This window comes from Apiospora marii, assembly GCF_038362585.1.
Source record: "Apiospora marii strain CBS 49790 chromosome Unknown utg000003l_segment0_segment0, whole genome shotgun sequence".
Lineage (NCBI taxonomy): Eukaryota > Fungi > Ascomycota > Sordariomycetes > Amphisphaeriales > Apiosporaceae > Apiospora > Apiospora marii.
In genome coordinates this window covers 1,213,011-1,230,975 of record NW_027117374.1, presented here as the reverse complement: position 1 = coordinate 1,230,975, position 17,965 = coordinate 1,213,011, and the positions used below count along the sequence as shown (strand labels likewise).

The following is a 17,965-nucleotide window of genomic DNA, read 5'->3' as shown; positions in this document are numbered from 1 at the left end:
AAGATCTGGTGGTATTGAGGTGACTAATATCTACCAGATTTTGGCGGGCACGGTTCCGGATTCGCTTTGGCAGAGATTCGTGGCTGTATCACCCTACCTCGTACTGGTGCCTGCATTGCCTCAAGTGCTGGAGGAGTACATGTCTTGAATCCAGCCTCCGGGTATATACATAAAGTACATTAAACTATCAGTTCAGTTGCTTTGGTCTAGAATGCTTCTTTAGCACCGTGGCGTTGCGTATCTCCAGCGGCTAACATAACAAGAATCAGCCAGCAGGCGAGCGGCGGGGCATCTCGTATAAAGAATTCGTCTTCGCGACAAGTATATTGGCACCCCGTGTCGTTAAGATGATATCGTATCTTCAACCACAAGCAATCAATGTGGACTTGGAATAACAATAGGCAATACATGATGAATTTGGTGTTTATCTCTTGATGGCAAGCGTGGTTCAGGAAAAGCTTCACAACTATACTTGTGCGGTTGTTCGATGTTCTAGAACATCTCAACAGCCCGAAAGCTGGATCAGCCCTAAAAGTCTAATCTTGTCGCTGGCCAGTTAAGGGGCAGCACTAAACACGCCCACCCGCATCCCGAGTGTAGACTGCATATTAATTGGAACCTTGTTATGAGACATCGTGTTCCTCCTGCATGCACAAAATACCGTGTTGCGCCTCGCGTCACACGGCATTGGAACGTCGAAGTATTGACTTCCCTACCGGCCCAGCCTAGGCCGTTCGATGGAAAACTACGCAAATGTTTTCCAGTCCATCCAGTCCAGATCCGAGTTATGAAACTGAAAGTCATCCCACAGAGTTTCCATACCCACATCAGTGTTGATAATCACTTCGTCCAGCTCGTTATTCGACATAGTCGAGAACATGAGATAATCCGGAGGCATACTCGGCCCCCCACCAGCCGCCGCTGCCCCCATATCCATGGCGGGTCCAGCTGCCGTACCGTTGTTTGCCATCGAAACACTACTACCACCCATGTCGTTCTTTATATTCGCGGGCAATACATCAGACTCCCTCGCCGTCGCCACAGTAGATGACGATGTTGCCATCTCGGGATGCCGAGAGTGATCCGACGATGACCTCGCTGCAAGCTTCAGGATGTGCTGAAGCTGGCGCGCAAAGAGGCACGACAGCCCCTTCCGCTGCACGGGCGTTGACCCAATACGCTCGAGTGTCTCAGTGGTCTCGGCTATCAGCGTGCGGATGCTTGGGGCCAGGGTCGAGTCGCGACCGGCATCCGCCGTAGTACTGATGTGCAGCGCGAAGCACGCCGCGAACGAAATCATGATGGCCGTGTTGTTAGGCATCGTCTTGAGCTGACCTTCGCCCTGGACCGCCACGCGCAGCACGTTCAGGGCCGCTGAGAGGCCGGCCGCCCGGAAGAACTGGCGGGCAGCGGCAGGCGCGGTGCCATGATTGATGACGCTGCTGTACATGGAGAGTCGCGTATGCGAGGCCAGTATTTCCACATAAGGCGGTAAGGCCAACTCTATATTATAACCAGTTTTAATGAGTTGCTACCAGTGTGTGAGCGCACATGCAGGTTGAGATATACTTACGTTCTCGGTCGCCAATCTGGAATGGCCATGTTTGATACCATCTGTCAAAGAAAATAGTAATCTCGGCTTTCAACCTGGCAGCGAATTAGTTGTGCTTGAACGGTAATCCTCTGGTTGGTCTTCCTGCCTACCTCTCTACAATGGCTGAATCGAAGCTGACCTCATCGCTGCCTTCATGGGCGTCGCATATGCTGCGTACACGAGAGATTAAGTTGGTCTGCGGGCTTCAAGTCAGTACAAGGTATTCCAATACACCAGAACCAACATCCGTTGTTGTCTGCCGGGAACATTGATTGCCTACCAGATCTCGTCGTAAAACCGCGACAGACACGATAGAGCCGTCCCACCGATCGGCGAGGTCGGACAGGTGCCACTGGTCGCATGTCATGATAAGAGGCGACATGGGAAGGATCGGATCCCGGCCTCGAGCAAGGCAAATACTGTATACTGCATTAGCCATATGATCAATCAAGTCGCATATTCGGCACGGATTACCCTCGCTCGAGAACATATAGTGACAACCAGGTGCGCTCCCGCCTTCTCAGTAGTCTCCTTCCTATCAGCGAGTCCGCGTCGACATCAGGAAATCCATCGATCGTAAGAGCCCTTCTGGCCGATATGCAATCCGAGGAAGCAATTGAGTCCAACATTCGGATGTCGGGTGTCTCCGGAAGAATGACCTTGTTAAGCGACAGGTCAAGAGCTACGGTCAAAGCCATAGAAATATACGTGGACGTTTCGTCGTCGGCCCAATGCTCGCCGGCCGAGATCCAGGGGATGTTGACCATGAATGCCAAGATGATCTCCACGGATTTGTACCGATTGGTCATGATCCGCCCGGCCAGTTTCTGACGATGATTGGACAGTCTCTTGTATAATGCTTCCAATGATGGGGAGAAGAGAGCCGAAGCAGCGGCTATGGACGTGAACAAGAATGCCGAACGGCTTCGAACAAAGTCGACAGTATGTATGATAGGGTCGATTCCCCATCTCGTATGCGCCAACTTTTCATAGAAACTGCAAGACGTCAGCGTTTCTCGACCATAGTAAGCGGAACACAGACGACATACTATGCGAAGAGTGCCTCGGCCTCCGCCAGAGTTAAGAGGCCAAGGTCGATGGGATCCAGGTCATCGCCAACATCCAGACGTGCCTGGAAGCGACCGAAGAACTTCTGCAGATCATTGTCGCTCGGTGCGGCGCGGTTGGCATTGGCCCCGGAAGGGAAACGGCTTGGTCCCGAACCTTGTGGTTGGGCGGTTATGGATGAAAGCAGCTCTGATGTCCTGGCCAGAAGCTGCAATGGGTTCTCGGCATCATCGAGGTTGAGCTGGTCGTCTTCGACCTTGCGAGAGGAACCTTGGTCGGTATGAGACCTAGGGGTCTCGAGCGAAGAAGTGCTGCTTTGATGAGGAGACGGACCAAGGTCTTGTTCACTACTAGTAGCCTGCTGATGCTGACTATTGGCATGGGATGGTCCAGCATGGGCACGGTTCCCGAGAAGCTCGCGGCTCCGGTCTAGTAAGTAGCGCAGCTCTGTGGCCTGTTCAGCATTTTGGATCTGATCGGAGGCGGAGCTTGACCTCCGCAAGGCCTGCTCGATCTGGTAGACTGCTTTTTCAAGGCCAGAATGCTTACTGGACAGAGGGGAATGAAATCGGTCAGCAGAGCAGACGTAGCATCATGCATCAATCATGACTTGTAGGTAGTATGGAAGGCATGAAGTCGATGGATCAATGACAGGACGGACTGGGAATGGTCGGGGGCTCCACTCAAAACGCAACTCGACCGAAGGGAAGGCAGGAGAAAGGCAGATAAGGTTTGGGGTGGAAAAGAAACGTACTTTTTGACTCCCTTATGCCTTCCGACATGGTAAGCGGGAGCAGCGCAGTCGATCCTTCGCTGTCGACATCGGGTGCAGGTCGCGCTGCCACCGTGTCGCACGCACTTCAACTTGGAACGTTTGCAATTGAAACAGGCGGCTAGGCGTTCGTCGGCCTGGCCATCGGAGCCCGAGGTGGAAGGCGCAATTTCTGTCATGACGCCAAATCCAGACCATGCGAAGCCATGGGGCGCGGCGGGTCGGGGGCTTGCTGGAGCGGCTTGTGCCGGATCTTCAATCTCACCTTCTCTTCTCAATCAAATCGTGGGCATGGGGAAAAGATGGAGAGGAGGAATGTTGGCGTTTCCCCAGGATCTCTCTCAAAGGCCTCCAGGTTTCTTTAGCAAGTATGTACTGCTTTTCAGCTTTCCTCTGAGAAATCCGGTCTGGGGTGGATTGCCTGTTAGATGACCCTCCTGCTTAGTCTGCTGCTACCTCATTAGACTGTTGCTACTTCGGTGGTCCCATTGCCCCCATCTATTCCCCGCACGTAATGCTCCTGGCTCCTTGCCCTCTCCTTTCCCTCACTGTCTCCCTCCGCATTCCGCCGTCGCCTCTCCCCCAACATATCCCCACGATTTGCCCCCCTGCTCACCCTCCTCTTCCTGGTCGATGGTCGGGTGCTGTGGCCTGATTTTTGGGTCTCATGGTCATCAACAAACGTCAACCAACGGGGAATTACATCAGACTGGATTGAAACGAGCAGATGGACCATCACGTGATACGTCAAAAATGAGGTTGCATTGTACTACGCACCAATATTAACGACTTACATTCAGCCAGAGTCCGCGACCCGGCACCAAATGCATAACGGAGCGTCTTCGTTCCTGCCCAGATGCCCTGCGGCTCGGTAGCGAGCGGTATGGTAATATACGACGGAATGATCTATAGACGACTTGCCCAAAACACAACGTCTCGTCCCCGCGTTAAAGCAAACACCTGCAGGTCATGGGTAGCCTGCTAGGTCTCTCTCTGATGCGATGCGAATCATGTTCTCCCCTGGACGGATTTCCCCAGTCTCCCAGGATAGTATGGGGTTCCTGCTTCTTGGCACCTAGAAAATCCTGCTCGATGAACCTCGGTGCCGAACTCGCAACATGATCCACGATGAGTGGGTTTGCAAAACCACCCCCATGGGGAGCTGGGACATCTCGGCCCTTCTCCTCGGGAGGAGTCCCAACTGCTAGCATAAGGAGATGGCACAGCCAACAGTCGAGTCCCCCACGTTCTATTTTTTTCTCCTCCTACTAACGCAAGATCAATCTTACTATTGGATTGGAGCCGCACTTGCCTTCGACATCGCACCATCCCGAGTCTGACAGTCTGTCCCAGTCGACTGGCGTGCTCCCTAGTCGCTTGCCCAATTGGACGACATGGTGGCTAGCAGTTACCCGACTCGGCCAGACTGTGGATACTGTTTAGGAATAAACCCCAACACCAAGGGCTGGGCAAACTATAATAGTCGTTCGCCGTTTCTCGTGGCCCAGACCAACCAGCCCAGCGGACGTTCCAGAGGCCTGGGACCGGGGGAAAAATGTTCATCATGCTGGCTTCTCTAGCAATCGATAGCGCCCAGGCGCAGAACACTAGAGCCAGGCACCCAGCAGTCCGGTTCAATGCTCATCCTCGCGGTGCCAGTCTCATGGTTGCTTTACCACAGGTCACGAGTCGTCGCCTTCGAGAAAATTTCCATAGCGGTTCTAGGGGCTTCCTCGTTGCAGCATAGTTCGTCCGTCAGCCAGTTCGTCTTCTCCTCGGAGCGGCCCAGCAGCGTGCATACCCAACCCTTAGCTGTGACACTTGTCTCCCATGACCCGACTAGCAGATCCAAGAATGTCGAACGCTTGAGCATGAAGTTGCACGCTTGAAACCATCATGGACTAGACCGCCTCCGTAGATTCGGTGTCTTCTCGGTGAGTTGCCCCCTACTGGCCTCGCCAAGCGCACGCCCAGAGCCCATGCCAAGCTTTGTTCCCGCACCATCATGACGACAATGCAGCTGAACTACGACCTGTCTGTATAGCGAGATCTGAAGCGCCATCTGGCGGCGACCTCCAGACCACGCTTGACGGTGGAGAACGGGGCAGCCTAGCCTTGGCTCACTTTCCTTCTCCATGATGGGGTCTGGGGTTGGTCCAGACTCCTGCGCGTTGAGAAACGCGATACCCCAAGTTTCTTCATGGGTTAGGACAGTGAAGGCATCACTAGCCGTCTCCGGGGCTCTGGGAGGAGGCACGAGACGGCCATATAAGGCGCCATGCATCCTCGTCAAGTTCATCTCTTCTCATCATCATCACCATCATCCAACCATTCTCAGCCAACCGGTGTCTGAAGCCATTCATATCTCAGAAGGCCGACATCTAGGAATTTACCTCTTCAACCATCACTTCATCCACAATGGCTGGAGGAGGTCTCACTACCGCGCCCGCCCAGGTCACTGGCGGGTACCTCACGGGAAAGGCGCTGATCTACCCGCTGTCGCTCGTCATCTCGCTCTTCTTCCTGTGGGGATTCAGTTACGGTCTTCTTGATGTAAGTCGCCCTTTGACACATACAACATCAGCCTTACAATGACTAACAGGCATAATTTCAGGTCTTGAACAAGCATTTCCAAACGGTGTTGGGTATTACAAAGCTTGAGTCGACCGGACTGCAGGTGGTCTACTTTGGTGGTGGTTACCTGCTGTTCTCTCCCGTCGCCGCTGAGGTCATGAAGCGATGGGGCTACAAGACAACCATCCTGATGGGTCTGTCCCTCTACTCCATCGGTGCCATCATGTTCTGGCCTACCGCCCATTTCTCCAACCCCGCCAACCCCACCGCCGCCTTCGGTGGCTTCGTCGCCTGCACCTTCATCATCGCTTGTGGTCTTGCCACTCTCGAGACGTCGGCCAACTCGTACGCCGTGGTCATCGGCAACCCGGCCAGTGCCAGCGCCCGCCTGCAGTTCTGCCAGTCCTGGAACGGTGTGGCTTCGTTCATCGGCCCGCTCATCGCCTCCAAGTTCTTCTTCTCGGGCGAGAACGCCAACAGCCTGACCAACGTCCAGTTCGTCTACCTGGCCGTTGCCTGTGCCGGTGCCGCCATTGGTGTCCTGTTCTTCTTCGCCAAGCTGCCCGAGGTCAGCAAGGAGGCTCTTGCCACCCAGACCACCGCTGACAACCCGGCCATCGATGAGTTCGCCCCCGAGGTCGGTGCCGGTCCCCTGTACAAGCAGTACAACATGATCTTCGCCTTCATTGCCCAATTCTGCTACGTCGGTGCCCAGGTCACCATCGCCTCTTTTTTCATCAACTACGCTTCCGAGTCTGGTGGCTTCACTGATGCCGAGGGCTCCAACATGCTGTCCTACGCTCTCATCACCTTCACAGTCGGTCGCTTCGCCGCCACCGCCCTGGCCACCATCTTCCAGGCCGACTTCATGCTCATGGTCTACGCCTGTATCGCCATCGCCATGAACGCCTACGTCGCCAGCGCTCACGGCAAGGGCGGTGTCGGTGTCCTGATCGCCATCTTCTTCTTCGAGGCCCCCATGTACCCCACCATCTTCACCCTCGGAACCGCCAACCTTGGTCGCCACACTGCCCGCGCCGCCGGTATCCTGGTCATGGGTGTCTCCGGTGGTGCCGTCTTCACCCCCATCCAGGGCGCCATCGCCGACCAGTTCGGCACCCGCATCTCCTACCTCGTGCCCCTCTTCGGCTTCCTCTACGTCCTCGGCTACGTCACCATCCACTGGCTCCGCCACGGCCGCCACATCTTCCGCGTCAAGGAGGTCGTCCACACCCACCCCACCGGCCACGCCGACCACACTTCGGAGGACGAGAAGAAGGCTGAGGCCGTTGCCGTCGAGCGCCGCCTGTAATGAAAGGAATTGGAAGTTCAACCTACCTATTTCATAATATTCCAATGTAGACGGCAAACGAATCTACTATTTTATATACCTACTGCTTAGTAGGCGGTGTGGAGAGAGAGAAAGAGGAGTCGAGATACTTGAGATACCCTAATGAGAAAGACTACTTTCCTCCTTAGACACCAATTCAAATTCAAATTCAAATAAATTTCTAAATCCAACTCGTACTTGTTCCATTTGCTGTTGACTGTATTGATTCTAAGTGACATGTTGACCACCACTTCTGATTCGTGGGTTTTTAAATACCGTCGCAACGACGTGCATGACTCGGAAGTTTCCCACCAGTACGGGGCAATAGATCCATTCACACATGCTTAGCTCCGAAGCAGCACCTCCAACCCATCCCAAAGCGATGATCCTTATCAGAACGCAACTGCCGAGGCGCGTGGGGAAGCGGGGGTGGTATTTCCTTGGCAACAAGAAGCAGAAGAAGCGTCTCTCTCCGCGTTCTGTGATACTGCAGTGTCTCAATGATGCTACGCTTACGCACATGCTTTTCCCCCCGACGCACCGCCAATCCCTTCCTCCATCTGCCTGCCACACATGCATATGCCCTTTTTCGCTGGATCCTGTCGCACGTGAGCCGTAAGCGCCGGAGAGTCGCCGGTCGCGCGGCCGCGTGCACCGGGAACGGCAGGTGGCATCACGGCTTGGCGCAGGTCCGCAGGCGATTGGCCCCGGCAGCACGACCAGAAACGGAAAGCAGGGCCGGGCGACGGGGACCCGGGGTAGACGATTCGGCAGTGCTGGCGGCATCATGACTCTGTTCTGCCCATTATATCAGGTCCATTATGGCGTCCCCCGCCTTTTTCTGGTTGATAGAATCTGGGGTATTAATCCGGGGGTTATTATGGACTAGGACCGTTGCGGTGACCATGTCGTCGGGCTCGGTGGATATTTGTCATGTTTGGGTGGTGCATTTGTCTTGTCACCTGCCTGACCGTGCGTTGTTGGAAAAGGAGAAGGGGGAGTCGGAGTAGTCGGCGGAGGTGGAGGACAAGATCAGTCTGGATATATGCTTCTTGACTTGTATATAAGATGGGAAATCTCCGTGTCCTAGGAAAAGAAGGAGCTACTCATCCCTCAAGGCCCAGACATCCTGCATCTTCCAACCTCAGAGCAGTAAATTGAACCTCATCCAATCCCCCCACAGTCTTCTTCAAGAGCTATCATCATGCTGGTCAAGAACCTCCTCGCCGCGACCGCCCTCGCCCAAGCGGCGGCCGCCGCCCCCGCCTCCATCCTCGAGGACCGCCAGGCCGCCTGCCAGGCCGTCCACGTCTTCATCGCGCGGGGCTCGACGGAGCCCTACCCGGGCCGGCAGGGCGCGCTCGCCGACGCCATCTGCGCGGGCGTGTCGGGCGGCTGCGGCTACGAGGACATCCAGTACCCGGCCACGTTCGAGAACTACTGCGCCTCGGCGGGCGCGGGAGTCAAGAACGGCATCTCGCAGCTCACGGCGTACGCGCAGCGCTGCCCCAACGCCAAGTTGGTACTTACCGGCTACTCCCAGGGCGGGCACGTCGTCGGCGATATCCTCGGCGGCGGCGGGGGTAACTTCCAGGGGTGCACGCAGGGGACTACGGGGGCGCTGTCGCCTACGTCGTCGCCGGGGAACAAGAGTACGTGCACCAACGACAGACAGAGTGCTGTTATATTATAAAGTGAGAATACTGACCCAGTTTGACATATAGTCGTCGCGGCCCTCTTCTTCGGGGATGTGCGCCACACGCCGAGCCAGTCGTACAACACGGGCACCGCCCCGTCGTCGGCCAGAGGAGTAAGTCCAACCACTCTCACAAGTCATCTGAACAAATCCTGCCATCACTTGATTAAAACTTCTTCACCTTCTTGTCCGATATCTGACCGTTCATATCTACAGATCTGGCCTCGTACCGGCTCCGGCCTCTCGGCCCTCAACGCCTTCTCCAGCAAGCTGCGGTCCTGGTGCGACGCCGGCGACCCCGCCTGCGCCAGCGGCAACGACGGGCAGGTGCACACCGGCTACTTCCAGAAGTACGTCCCGGAAGCCGCAGCCTGGGCCAAGACCAAGCTTTGAAAGCCGCTGCCTACGTAGTTGGAAACAGCTCGGAGTTTTCGCGCAGTAGCCACTTTTACCAAATAACACAAATTGGAAGGGTTTCCCTTGGGTTTTCACAAGCAGCGCATGTGTTCGTTCAACTGCTTCTTTTCTAACTGGATACTCTGTACCTACCAATCTTAGGAGATGGGGGAGTATCCACTTGAAATGATAGATGGATTTTGAATACGATTTGGTTTCTCTTGTATGAGATTGCCGTTGAGCAAGAGTGTGACGAGACACATAATACGCCGCAATGTCAAGGGGTCTTTTCTTGGCGCTGCAACTGCTTACAACTCTATTTCTAGGGCAGGTGCAATATGCTCGACTTGGACAGTTACATGAATGTGCCTGAGCCATTCCACCTACTACCTAAAGCTGAGGTAGAGATATCAGCCCCGTCAAGTCACCATTTAGAGGAAGGCGCCCGCGACCTTGATGCACAATCGCGGGTTTAGATGCAATTTAGTTGGAATTTGGTAGTCTTCGGGTCAATGGCAGGTAGGATGATTGGAAACCGCGACTGTGCCGCTACCTAATCCCTTCTCTAAGATGGCCAGCCGGATTATCTAAAGAGGTATGTATGCCAATGCACTTCTCGAGACTGACATCTCGTCAAGTCATCATTCTAGAAACACATTCTAGGCATTCTTGGACGCCTCTTCTGCAAAGCTACAAAATACTTGACCATGCATCTCATTCTCACAGGGGCCACAGGCCTCATTGGCTCAGCCGTCTTGGACGCGATGATCAAGATGAAGGAAGTGACCAAGATCAGCATCCTCAGCCGCCGCCGAGTCGCCATGGCCGAGGCCGCCAACGACCAGCGCATCAACGTCATCATCAACGAGGACTTTGAGAAGTACGACGCGGCCGTCCTCTCGCAACTGGAAGGGGCTCAAGGCTGCGTCTGGGCGCTCGGCACACACCAATATGGTGTTGGACGAGAGTAGGCGACTGACCTTCCCTTCCCTCCACGCTCTTGAGCCTGACTACATCTAAAATGACTTGATTAGGGACTGCACCAAGATCAACAGGACCTTCGCTATCGAAGCCGCTAAAGCCATCCAAGGTCTGCTCCCCCCTCGCCCGAGGAACCCTCCCAAGATCAGCCCCCCTCGCCCGAGGAATCCTCTCAAGATTTGCCCCCCTCGCCCGTGGAACCCTTCCGTTTCATCTACGTCTCGGGCCTTGGCGCGGAGACGGGGACCTCCAACGAGTACCTTGACCACATCTGGTGTGTGAAAGGCAGGGCCGAGTACGCGCTGGCGACGATGCGCAAGAAAGATGCCAAGCGGTTCCACGCCCTGTCGGTTCGCCCCGGGTTGGTGGATGGCAGGGCGCACGAGGCGATTCAGTCCTACATCCCGACGGCGCCGCTAATGGAGGATATGTTGAGTTCGGGCATGATGAGCCTGCGTCCCTCGATCCTCAGTCCCACGGAGCCGCTCGGGACTTTCCTGACCAAGCTGGCCATGGGTCGGTACGATGAGGTGCTGCAGGTCGCGGGGAACGGGGTGCAGCAGATTGGGGGGTTTCCGATACTGGATAACTCGGCTTTTAGACGCATGGCCATGCTGGATTCGATCTGATGTTGATGCTGACCATTACGACGATTATGAGCAGGAGTGGCTTTAGAGCTTGGCGGCGGACGTATTAGATATGATGGAGAATGGAGGATGGAGCTCGAACAAGCCCTGGGGGAGACTATGCTCGTGTAACACTACCCACTTAGACATAGAAGGAAATCCAAAAAGTGATACCCTACTAATCTGGTAATCAAGACTAGATAGCTTTATTCAAGTTTCACTCTCAGGAAGCAACAGTTCCACACTTGAATGGCGTGCTGACATGTCGATACCGCAAGCACAGCAGCGCCCGCACCGGGATCCCTCGCGATCGCGGGTGAGCTCCTACAAACCCCCACCTATTGCTATGCATCCTTGCAGTTGCCAAGTCACATAGTGAAAACACTATACGAAATCTAGTACTACTTGGCGGCGGACAGTAGATCGCGTAATCGCTCGTTACCGAATTAGCGGGGACGAGAAACATGTCGTGAACCATTGGTGATAAGGCGTGCTCGACACGTGAGCCAATCAGATCATCCGGATTTCCGTGAGCACCATATGGTCGACACTCACGTATCTTGGATTTCATCATCAACTGGGGTTCCCTTGTAGAGATTACCGACAGAATTAATATGACGGGATTGGACCTGTTGCATTTATAGAATAGATTAAAGCCTTCCTCGTCTTTTGAGAGAGGTGATTGACATCGTATAATTGACCATTTTGGCCTGCCTTCCTAGTTATACGCTTTACAAGGGCAGACTGCATCATGGCAACAGCGAAAATGGCTGACTCGGACGAGAGAAAGAGTCCGATAATTGACACCCCAGTAGACTCGGATACCGAAGTCAATGGCGGCGGCGCACCGGTCAACGAGAAGAAGCTCCTGCGGAAGCTCGACTACAACCTCTTGCCCGCCGTCGGGGTCCTGTACCTCCTTTCGTTCCTGGACCGAAGCAATGGTAAAGATAACCTCAATTGGAAAAAAAAGGAAAAAAAAAAACAAGATGAAGGAACAATAAGAAAGACTATGCTGATATTGAGTCTCGTGATCAGTGGGCAATGCGCGAATCGAAGGCATGCTGGACGATCTTCACATGAGTACGTACATCTTCCCATATCCTCTTTTTGAATACAAGTGCCTCAAAACTGACGTCGCCGTCTTCTAGCCGGAAACCAGTATTTAACGGGATTGACATTGTACTTCGTCGCATACGTGATATTTGAGGTATGGGTCTCATCACCTCCAAATTGCTTAACTACAATCCCTAATAACGACGCCACCAACAACAGATCCCCTGCAACATCATCCTCAAACGAACGAGCCCGCGGGTATGGCTGCCGACCCTTACCATCGCCTGGGGTATCGTGGCCACGCTGCTCGGTATCGTGCAGGACATGCCGGGTTTCTTCGTCGCGCGGTTCTTCCTGGGCATCACCGAATCGGGTCTCTTCCCGGGTGTCGTGTATTACTTCTCGATGTGGTAAGCTACGCGACTGTGGCCGTAAAAGAATATGCGCTCAACGGACAACGTGGCTGACTTCCATCGACCAGGTATAAACGCCGAGAGCGTCAGTATCGCATATCGCTCTTCTTCAGTGCGGCTTCGTTGGCCGGTGCCTTTGGAGGAGTCCTAGCTTATGTGTGTGGGATCACTTCCAGCTATATGTTCCACACGGTTTTGCTTCCCAAAACGATGCTGACAGTGCCTTGCTACAGGGAATTGGGCGGATGGCCGGCGTAGTATGGGAAAACGGATGGCGATGGATCTTCATTCTTGTGAGTCTAACTGAAAGCTTGAATCCGAAAGCTACACAGAGTCATACTAACCAGGAATCGTGACAAACAGGAAGGCATCTTAACGGTGCTGGTCGCCTTCGCAGCATACTGGTTCATCCACAACTACCCCAAGACGGCCAAGTTCCTGACGGAAGACGAGCGGCGCTACATTCACCAGCGACTCGCCGCCGACAGCGACGCGACCAACGACGAGAAGTTCACCTGGTCGGCCGTGACCGACGCCCTGAAGGATGGAAACTGCTGGCTGTACGGGCTCGGATTCCACACCATGAGTTTGCCGCTATACACCTTGTCCCTGTTCCTGGTAAGTCGCCCTCAGTCTCATTACATACTTTCGTTTCTCTTCACTTCGTCTTCCACAACTTATTCTTCGCGGAAGGAACCTCTTAACTGACATGGTACCCCCAGCCCACCATCATCTCCAGCCTAGGCTACACCGCCGCCAAAGCCCAACTCCTCACCGTCCCGCCCTACGCCTTCGCCTTCCTAACCACCCTCGCCGCCGCCGTGCTATCGGAGCGCACGGGCCAGCGCGCCCTCTTCATCGCGGGTTCCTCCCTCTTCGGCGCCGTCGGCTACGCCATCCTGCTGGGCAACACTTCTCCCCGAGAGAAGCCGGGCGTCTCGTACCTCGGCACCTTCTTCGCCGCCGGCGGCATCTACCCGGCCGTCGCGCTCGTGCTGTCGTGGCCCGCCATCAACGTGTCCGGCCAGACCAAGCGCGCCGTCGCCAACGCCATGCAGATCAGCATCGGCAACCTGGGCGCCGTGCTGGGGACGCAGCTCTACCGGTCCGCCGACGGGCCGCGGTTTATCGTGGGTCATTCTATGGCACTGACGTACCTCCTCGCCAACGTCGTCGTTGTGTCGATTCTTTGGTGGCGTCTGAGGCGGGAGAACAGGCGCCGGGACGAGGCGGCGGCGCAAGTACCGGGCGGTGCAGCCGCACCCGTCGCAGAGGGGTTCTCCGACTGGAAGGGTGACGCGGATCCCCGGTGGAGATTTGAGTATTAAGAGGTATTGGTATGCTGGGTTGGGATCGGGAAACGGAGCGATCTTGTTGGTTGTAGATATATGTTGATATGGATGTACAAGTACAGTCTTCTTCTCACAATGTGCGATGAAAGACGGTTAATCTAGAAAGGTCCGAAGATAGACGGCCCAGGGCTTGCACTTAAGAGCTATTTAACCCTTGGCATTATTTGAGAAATTGCTGTCGTCTTGGGTTCGAATGTGACCACTATTTGGGCCTTTTGGGTGACTGCAGAATAGCCGACCTCATATACCTCTCCCGCACATCCGACTTCTCAGGCCCCAGCTTAATGAGCGTCCTCGCCGTGAGAGTCGGCCAAACGATAGACTCGATAGGAAAGTAATCATCATCATGCGTAGCCACCTCCGTGTAGCGGTCATCCCAACGATCCCGATAGGCCACCGTGAAAGGTCGTATCCTCCGGTGGGTCGGCTTGGGCCGCCCAACGAAATCGCACGAGTCCTCAAACACGGCCAGGCTCGACTCCTGGGCCTGGAAGATCTCGTCAAACACGGCCACGTGGGCCTCCATGGCGGGGAAGGAGTCGTCGGTGAGCAGCCGCGCGGCCTCGGGGGACTGCAGCATCGGCACAATCGGGTCCCAACCCGTCACGGCGCACCAGATGGCCATGTAGGCCTCCTGAAGGGCCGAGACGGTGCTGTCGTTCGGGGGCCGGGCCAGGCCGATGCAGAACTTAGATGCCGGAATACCCAGGAAACGACTCCCACGGCGGCCCACGCCGCAAGGCCGAAACTCGGGGTCGAAGGACCAGCCCATGGAGTCGTCGTCATCGTCATCGTCATCCTCGCCCCTCAGGGCCGGGCTCTCCTCAAAAGGCAGGTTGAAGCTGCAGTTCTCGACCGAGAGCACGAACAGCTCGTCTGAGGACACATCGACGACGCGGTGCACGACTAACTCAGTCTCGGGAAGATCTGGCGGCGGCTCCTCGTCATCGCTGTTTCTGCGGCGTGGGGCTTCCAGCGGCATCATGGACCGGAGCAGGCCGTCCCCAGCGCGAACGAATAAGCCGCGTTTGGGGATGGTCAGCGTGATGGGGATGCGCTTGTCCTCGGGGATGGCGCAGACGGACCTGGCCTCGCGACAAGTCTGGCGCAGGACATGGCGAGCCTGCCAACAGGAGGGATCGTACTCGGCGACGTCCTCATCGTCGTCTTCTATGGCCATGCGGCGCATGTCCAGATAGAGGGAGGGAGGCGAGGTGCTCCGGTTAGCGCCCGGGTGGTCATTTGGGAAAGTGTGGAGATTGAAGAAGTTGATGCCGGGCTTTGGTATGGCGGCAGAGAAGATGTAATGACGGATCTCGGGCGGGAGTTGGGCGAATTTGTGAAATACTTGAGATTCTTCAAGGGACGCTGAGGCAGTGTCTGAATCCTGCTCTGGCGTTGGCGAACTCATTGTGTTGACGAACAGAACAGCAAGCAGTCTTTATGCACTTAATCAGATGCTTGTGTTTAATAAAGGGAATACAACTGCGCTATCTTGATCTGTTACTCGAGTCGGTGATGTTGTAGGATCAAGATGTGTTGAGATTAATGCATCGTTCTCATAAAGTTGTCAGTGGCTCACTCAGGGAAGTATACAAGACGAGACGACCCACGGGATGAAACAAGACGTCACAAAAATAGCGGGCATGATGTGCCTAAAGCTCTAGCGTGGGCGACCCCACTGCAGCGCCGTAGCACCCTGGCACCTGGGGAGCCTAGGGCGTCAAAGGAGCTGCAGCCAAGCCCTTCATTCTAGCGCGTGCGTATCAACAGATGCTGGTTAACGTCCAATGAATTAGGCGTGTTTCTCCAAACATCGACGAGAAAAGGTCGTCCAATTGAACCAGAACCACAAAAGTCTGGACGCGACGACCGGTATATTCTGCTTGAGGATAATCTACTATATAACCCCCACCGCGAAACAACTCGCCCCAGGACCCCTGTACCGATCCCCGACGCGTTTACTTGGATTGACCCTTGAGCCAGAGCTGTACAAGTTGCGCAAGGGAGGGGTGACAGCTTCCCGCATACCACACAACCCCAAATCGCCTACCAACCTCGGGCAGCGTGACCCAACACATTTTCTTTCGCGGGAGGAAACACACACAAGATGCCGCCCAAACGAAAGCGTGTCGCCCCTCCACCACCTTCTCCTCCGCCAGAGCCTCGCGTCTCGTCGTCTCCTGCTCCCGCCGCCGCCTCCGACGACCAAGACGAAGAAGACGCCGGCGACCACCACCATGACGACCACCCGCTCCCGACCCTCTTCAACACCACATTCGCCCTCTATCGCGCATCGCCACTCTACCTGGGCCCGGAGCGCCTGAACAAGGCTCGACTGCAGACCCTGTCGAAGCGCCTGCGCGACACCCTCGTCGGCGATGTAGTGCGCGGTGTCCAGGTCGGTCTCACATCCTCGTCGTCTGAGGACGCGACACTAGGCCGGGCGGGCGCACTGGAGAGCGTGGACTGGCGCTGGGTGCCCCTCCGCAAGCTGCTACCGCGTCGTGCTAAGGGCAGTCGTAAAGCAGCACAACGGCGCCGCCGGCAACAAAGGGACGGGAGTGCCGAACTGGGCAGTCGAGAGGAGGACGCCGACGAAGATGACGACGACGAGAACCCCGATAGCGAAGACGACCGAGACCGGAACGCCGATGCCCGGGCACTGAGCGTGGAGCTGCGCTACGAGAACAACACCTTCGCCGCCTGCCTCTTGCCGCGGCTCTACAAGAATAGCGACGGTACCGAGGACGACGGAGAAAACACAGCAGCTGCCTCTCAATGGACGACATCGCACGATAACAACGCCGCCGACCTCGTCGCGGACCGGAGGCAGTTCATGCACCTGCCGCTCCTGCTTCTCCGTATGCCCGCGCCCCTGCGGACCGTCCTCAACGACTTCCTCGCCCGCACCTTCGACGTGCGGATCCGGCCACTGCGCCTGGGCACGCGGAGCGTCGTCTCGAGCTGGGCTGCCTGGCATGCGAACTCGGGCGTGAGCGGAAGCGACAAGGACCGACGCCGCGGCCTGGTCAAAGACGTCGTTCTTTCACTAGGCTTCCATGTTCTCGATGAGTCTCTTGCTTCGGAAGCGGAAAAGAAAGAGCAGCAGCAAGGAGATCCAGCAGAGGCAGTGGCTGATACGAAAAAGAACGGCGCCGTCAATAACAACGATAGCCATCCAAAGACACTGGGCCTGAAGGCGATCGACATCATCGTGCCCGCCGAGGAAGTACGCCGCTTCATCCGCGCCGGCCAGCAAGCCATCCAGGACCGCGAAGAAGAGGCATCCGGGAACAACAAGCGCAAAGGCAAGCGGAAAGCTGGCGAGCAGTCCTCCGACACTGGAGGCGCCGATAAGCTGATGATGTCGCCATCGCGTCGACGCAAACTAGCCGGAGGCAGAGACGACGAGGGATGGACCTGGCGGAGCCCGGAAGGTGATGAGGACGATCAAGCAGCAACGGCAACGCTGAAGGAGCCCTTCACAGAAGCTTTGGGAGTGTATCTGGACCGGCATCTCGCCCTCAACATGTTCCACCCCGGCGTCCGCATCCTGCGCATCGCCTGCGAGGGATTCGTGTTGTCCGAGGGCCGCATCAAAGTCTTCAGGCCGCCGCCCGAGGACGGCAGTCGGTCGGCGTGGAGGCTCCTGGATGGGCTGGTCGAGAGGGCGAGAGGTCGGGACTGGGGATCTTTGCCTGTCATTCCTGGTCTATGAGTCTTGTCTTGTCTTGGGAAAAAGGAAAAGAGTCAAGACCTATGAAGGCAAGAACGCATGCGCGTGCGTGGCGGTCAGTTGATTACTCATGTTTGTTGTATGTATATAAGCACATGTTGGAGTTACTGGATAAGGAGTACAGCAAGGCACCGGGACAGGCTGTTTGGAATTGAGATACCCCCGAGTAGGACTCCTGTAAAGCAATTGGCCGTTCATCGAATGCATTTGGTCCCCCACACTGCATAGTGATTCTACATGTGATTCACAAACCAGGTGAGCTACACTGTGAGGAAGGGGCGACGAGATGAAGTTGGATGCATGCAGATTGACTGTTTGTCATTCATCGTTCGTTTTTTGGGGGGTATGTATGCACAACCCAAGCCATG

General features: G+C 55.7%; 7 protein-coding genes across 7 annotated transcripts; 5 read left to right on the top strand and 2 right to left on the bottom strand.

Moving 5' to 3' along the window:
• Positions 1-745: 745 nt before the first annotated feature.
• On the bottom strand, positions 746-3,613 carry PG985_003883 (uncharacterized protein; the record flags this gene model as incomplete). The annotated part of the gene is made up of 7 exons (XM_066823652.1): positions 746-1,503; positions 1,574-1,647; positions 1,705-1,790; positions 1,875-2,013; positions 2,069-2,590; positions 2,644-3,210; positions 3,417-3,613. 7 exons carry the CDS (start codon positions 3,611-3,613, stop codon positions 746-748), a joined length of 2,343 nt encoding a protein of 780 aa, XP_066686812.1.
• A 2,239-nt stretch (positions 3,614-5,852) lies between these two features.
• PG985_003882 (glucose/galactose transporter) lies at positions 5,853-7,320 on the top strand (the record flags this gene model as incomplete). Its single annotated transcript, XM_066823651.1, has 2 exons — positions 5,853-5,987; positions 6,049-7,320. The coding sequence occupies 2 exons, from the start codon at positions 5,853-5,855 to the stop codon at positions 7,318-7,320; spliced, it is 1,407 nt and encodes a 468-aa protein (XP_066686811.1).
• A 1,222-nt stretch (positions 7,321-8,542) lies between these two features.
• Positions 8,543-9,427, top strand: PG985_003881 (uncharacterized protein; the record flags this gene model as incomplete). Its single annotated transcript, XM_066823650.1, has 3 exons — positions 8,543-8,990; positions 9,063-9,148; positions 9,251-9,427. The coding sequence occupies 3 exons, from the start codon at positions 8,543-8,545 to the stop codon at positions 9,425-9,427; spliced, it is 711 nt and encodes a 236-aa protein (XP_066686810.1).
• Positions 9,428-10,137: 710 nt separating this feature from the next.
• PG985_003880 (nucleoside-diphosphate-sugar epimerase protein) lies at positions 10,138-11,040 on the top strand (the record flags this gene model as incomplete). The annotated part of the gene is made up of 2 exons (XM_066823649.1): positions 10,138-10,397; positions 10,521-11,040. 2 exons carry the CDS (start codon positions 10,138-10,140, stop codon positions 11,038-11,040), a joined length of 780 nt encoding a protein of 259 aa, XP_066686809.1.
• A 763-nt stretch (positions 11,041-11,803) lies between these two features.
• Positions 11,804-13,834, top strand: PG985_003879 (uncharacterized protein; the record flags this gene model as incomplete). The annotated part of the gene is made up of 8 exons (XM_066823648.1): positions 11,804-11,981; positions 12,076-12,120; positions 12,189-12,247; positions 12,313-12,503; positions 12,575-12,662; positions 12,740-12,799; positions 12,870-13,124; positions 13,229-13,834. 8 exons carry the CDS (start codon positions 11,804-11,806, stop codon positions 13,832-13,834), a joined length of 1,482 nt encoding a protein of 493 aa, XP_066686808.1.
• A 226-nt stretch (positions 13,835-14,060) lies between these two features.
• PG985_003878 (uncharacterized protein) lies at positions 14,061-15,269 on the bottom strand (the record flags this gene model as incomplete). The annotated part of the gene is made up of 1 exon (XM_066823647.1): positions 14,061-15,269. The coding sequence occupies one exon, from the start codon at positions 15,267-15,269 to the stop codon at positions 14,061-14,063; it is 1,209 nt and encodes a 402-aa protein (XP_066686807.1).
• A 699-nt stretch (positions 15,270-15,968) lies between these two features.
• Positions 15,969-17,579, top strand: PG985_003877 (uncharacterized protein; the record flags this gene model as incomplete). Its single annotated transcript, XM_066823646.1, has 1 exon — positions 15,969-17,579. One exon carries the CDS (start codon positions 15,969-15,971, stop codon positions 17,577-17,579), a length of 1,611 nt encoding a protein of 536 aa, XP_066686806.1.
• Between the last annotated feature and the right edge of the window lie 386 nt (positions 17,580-17,965).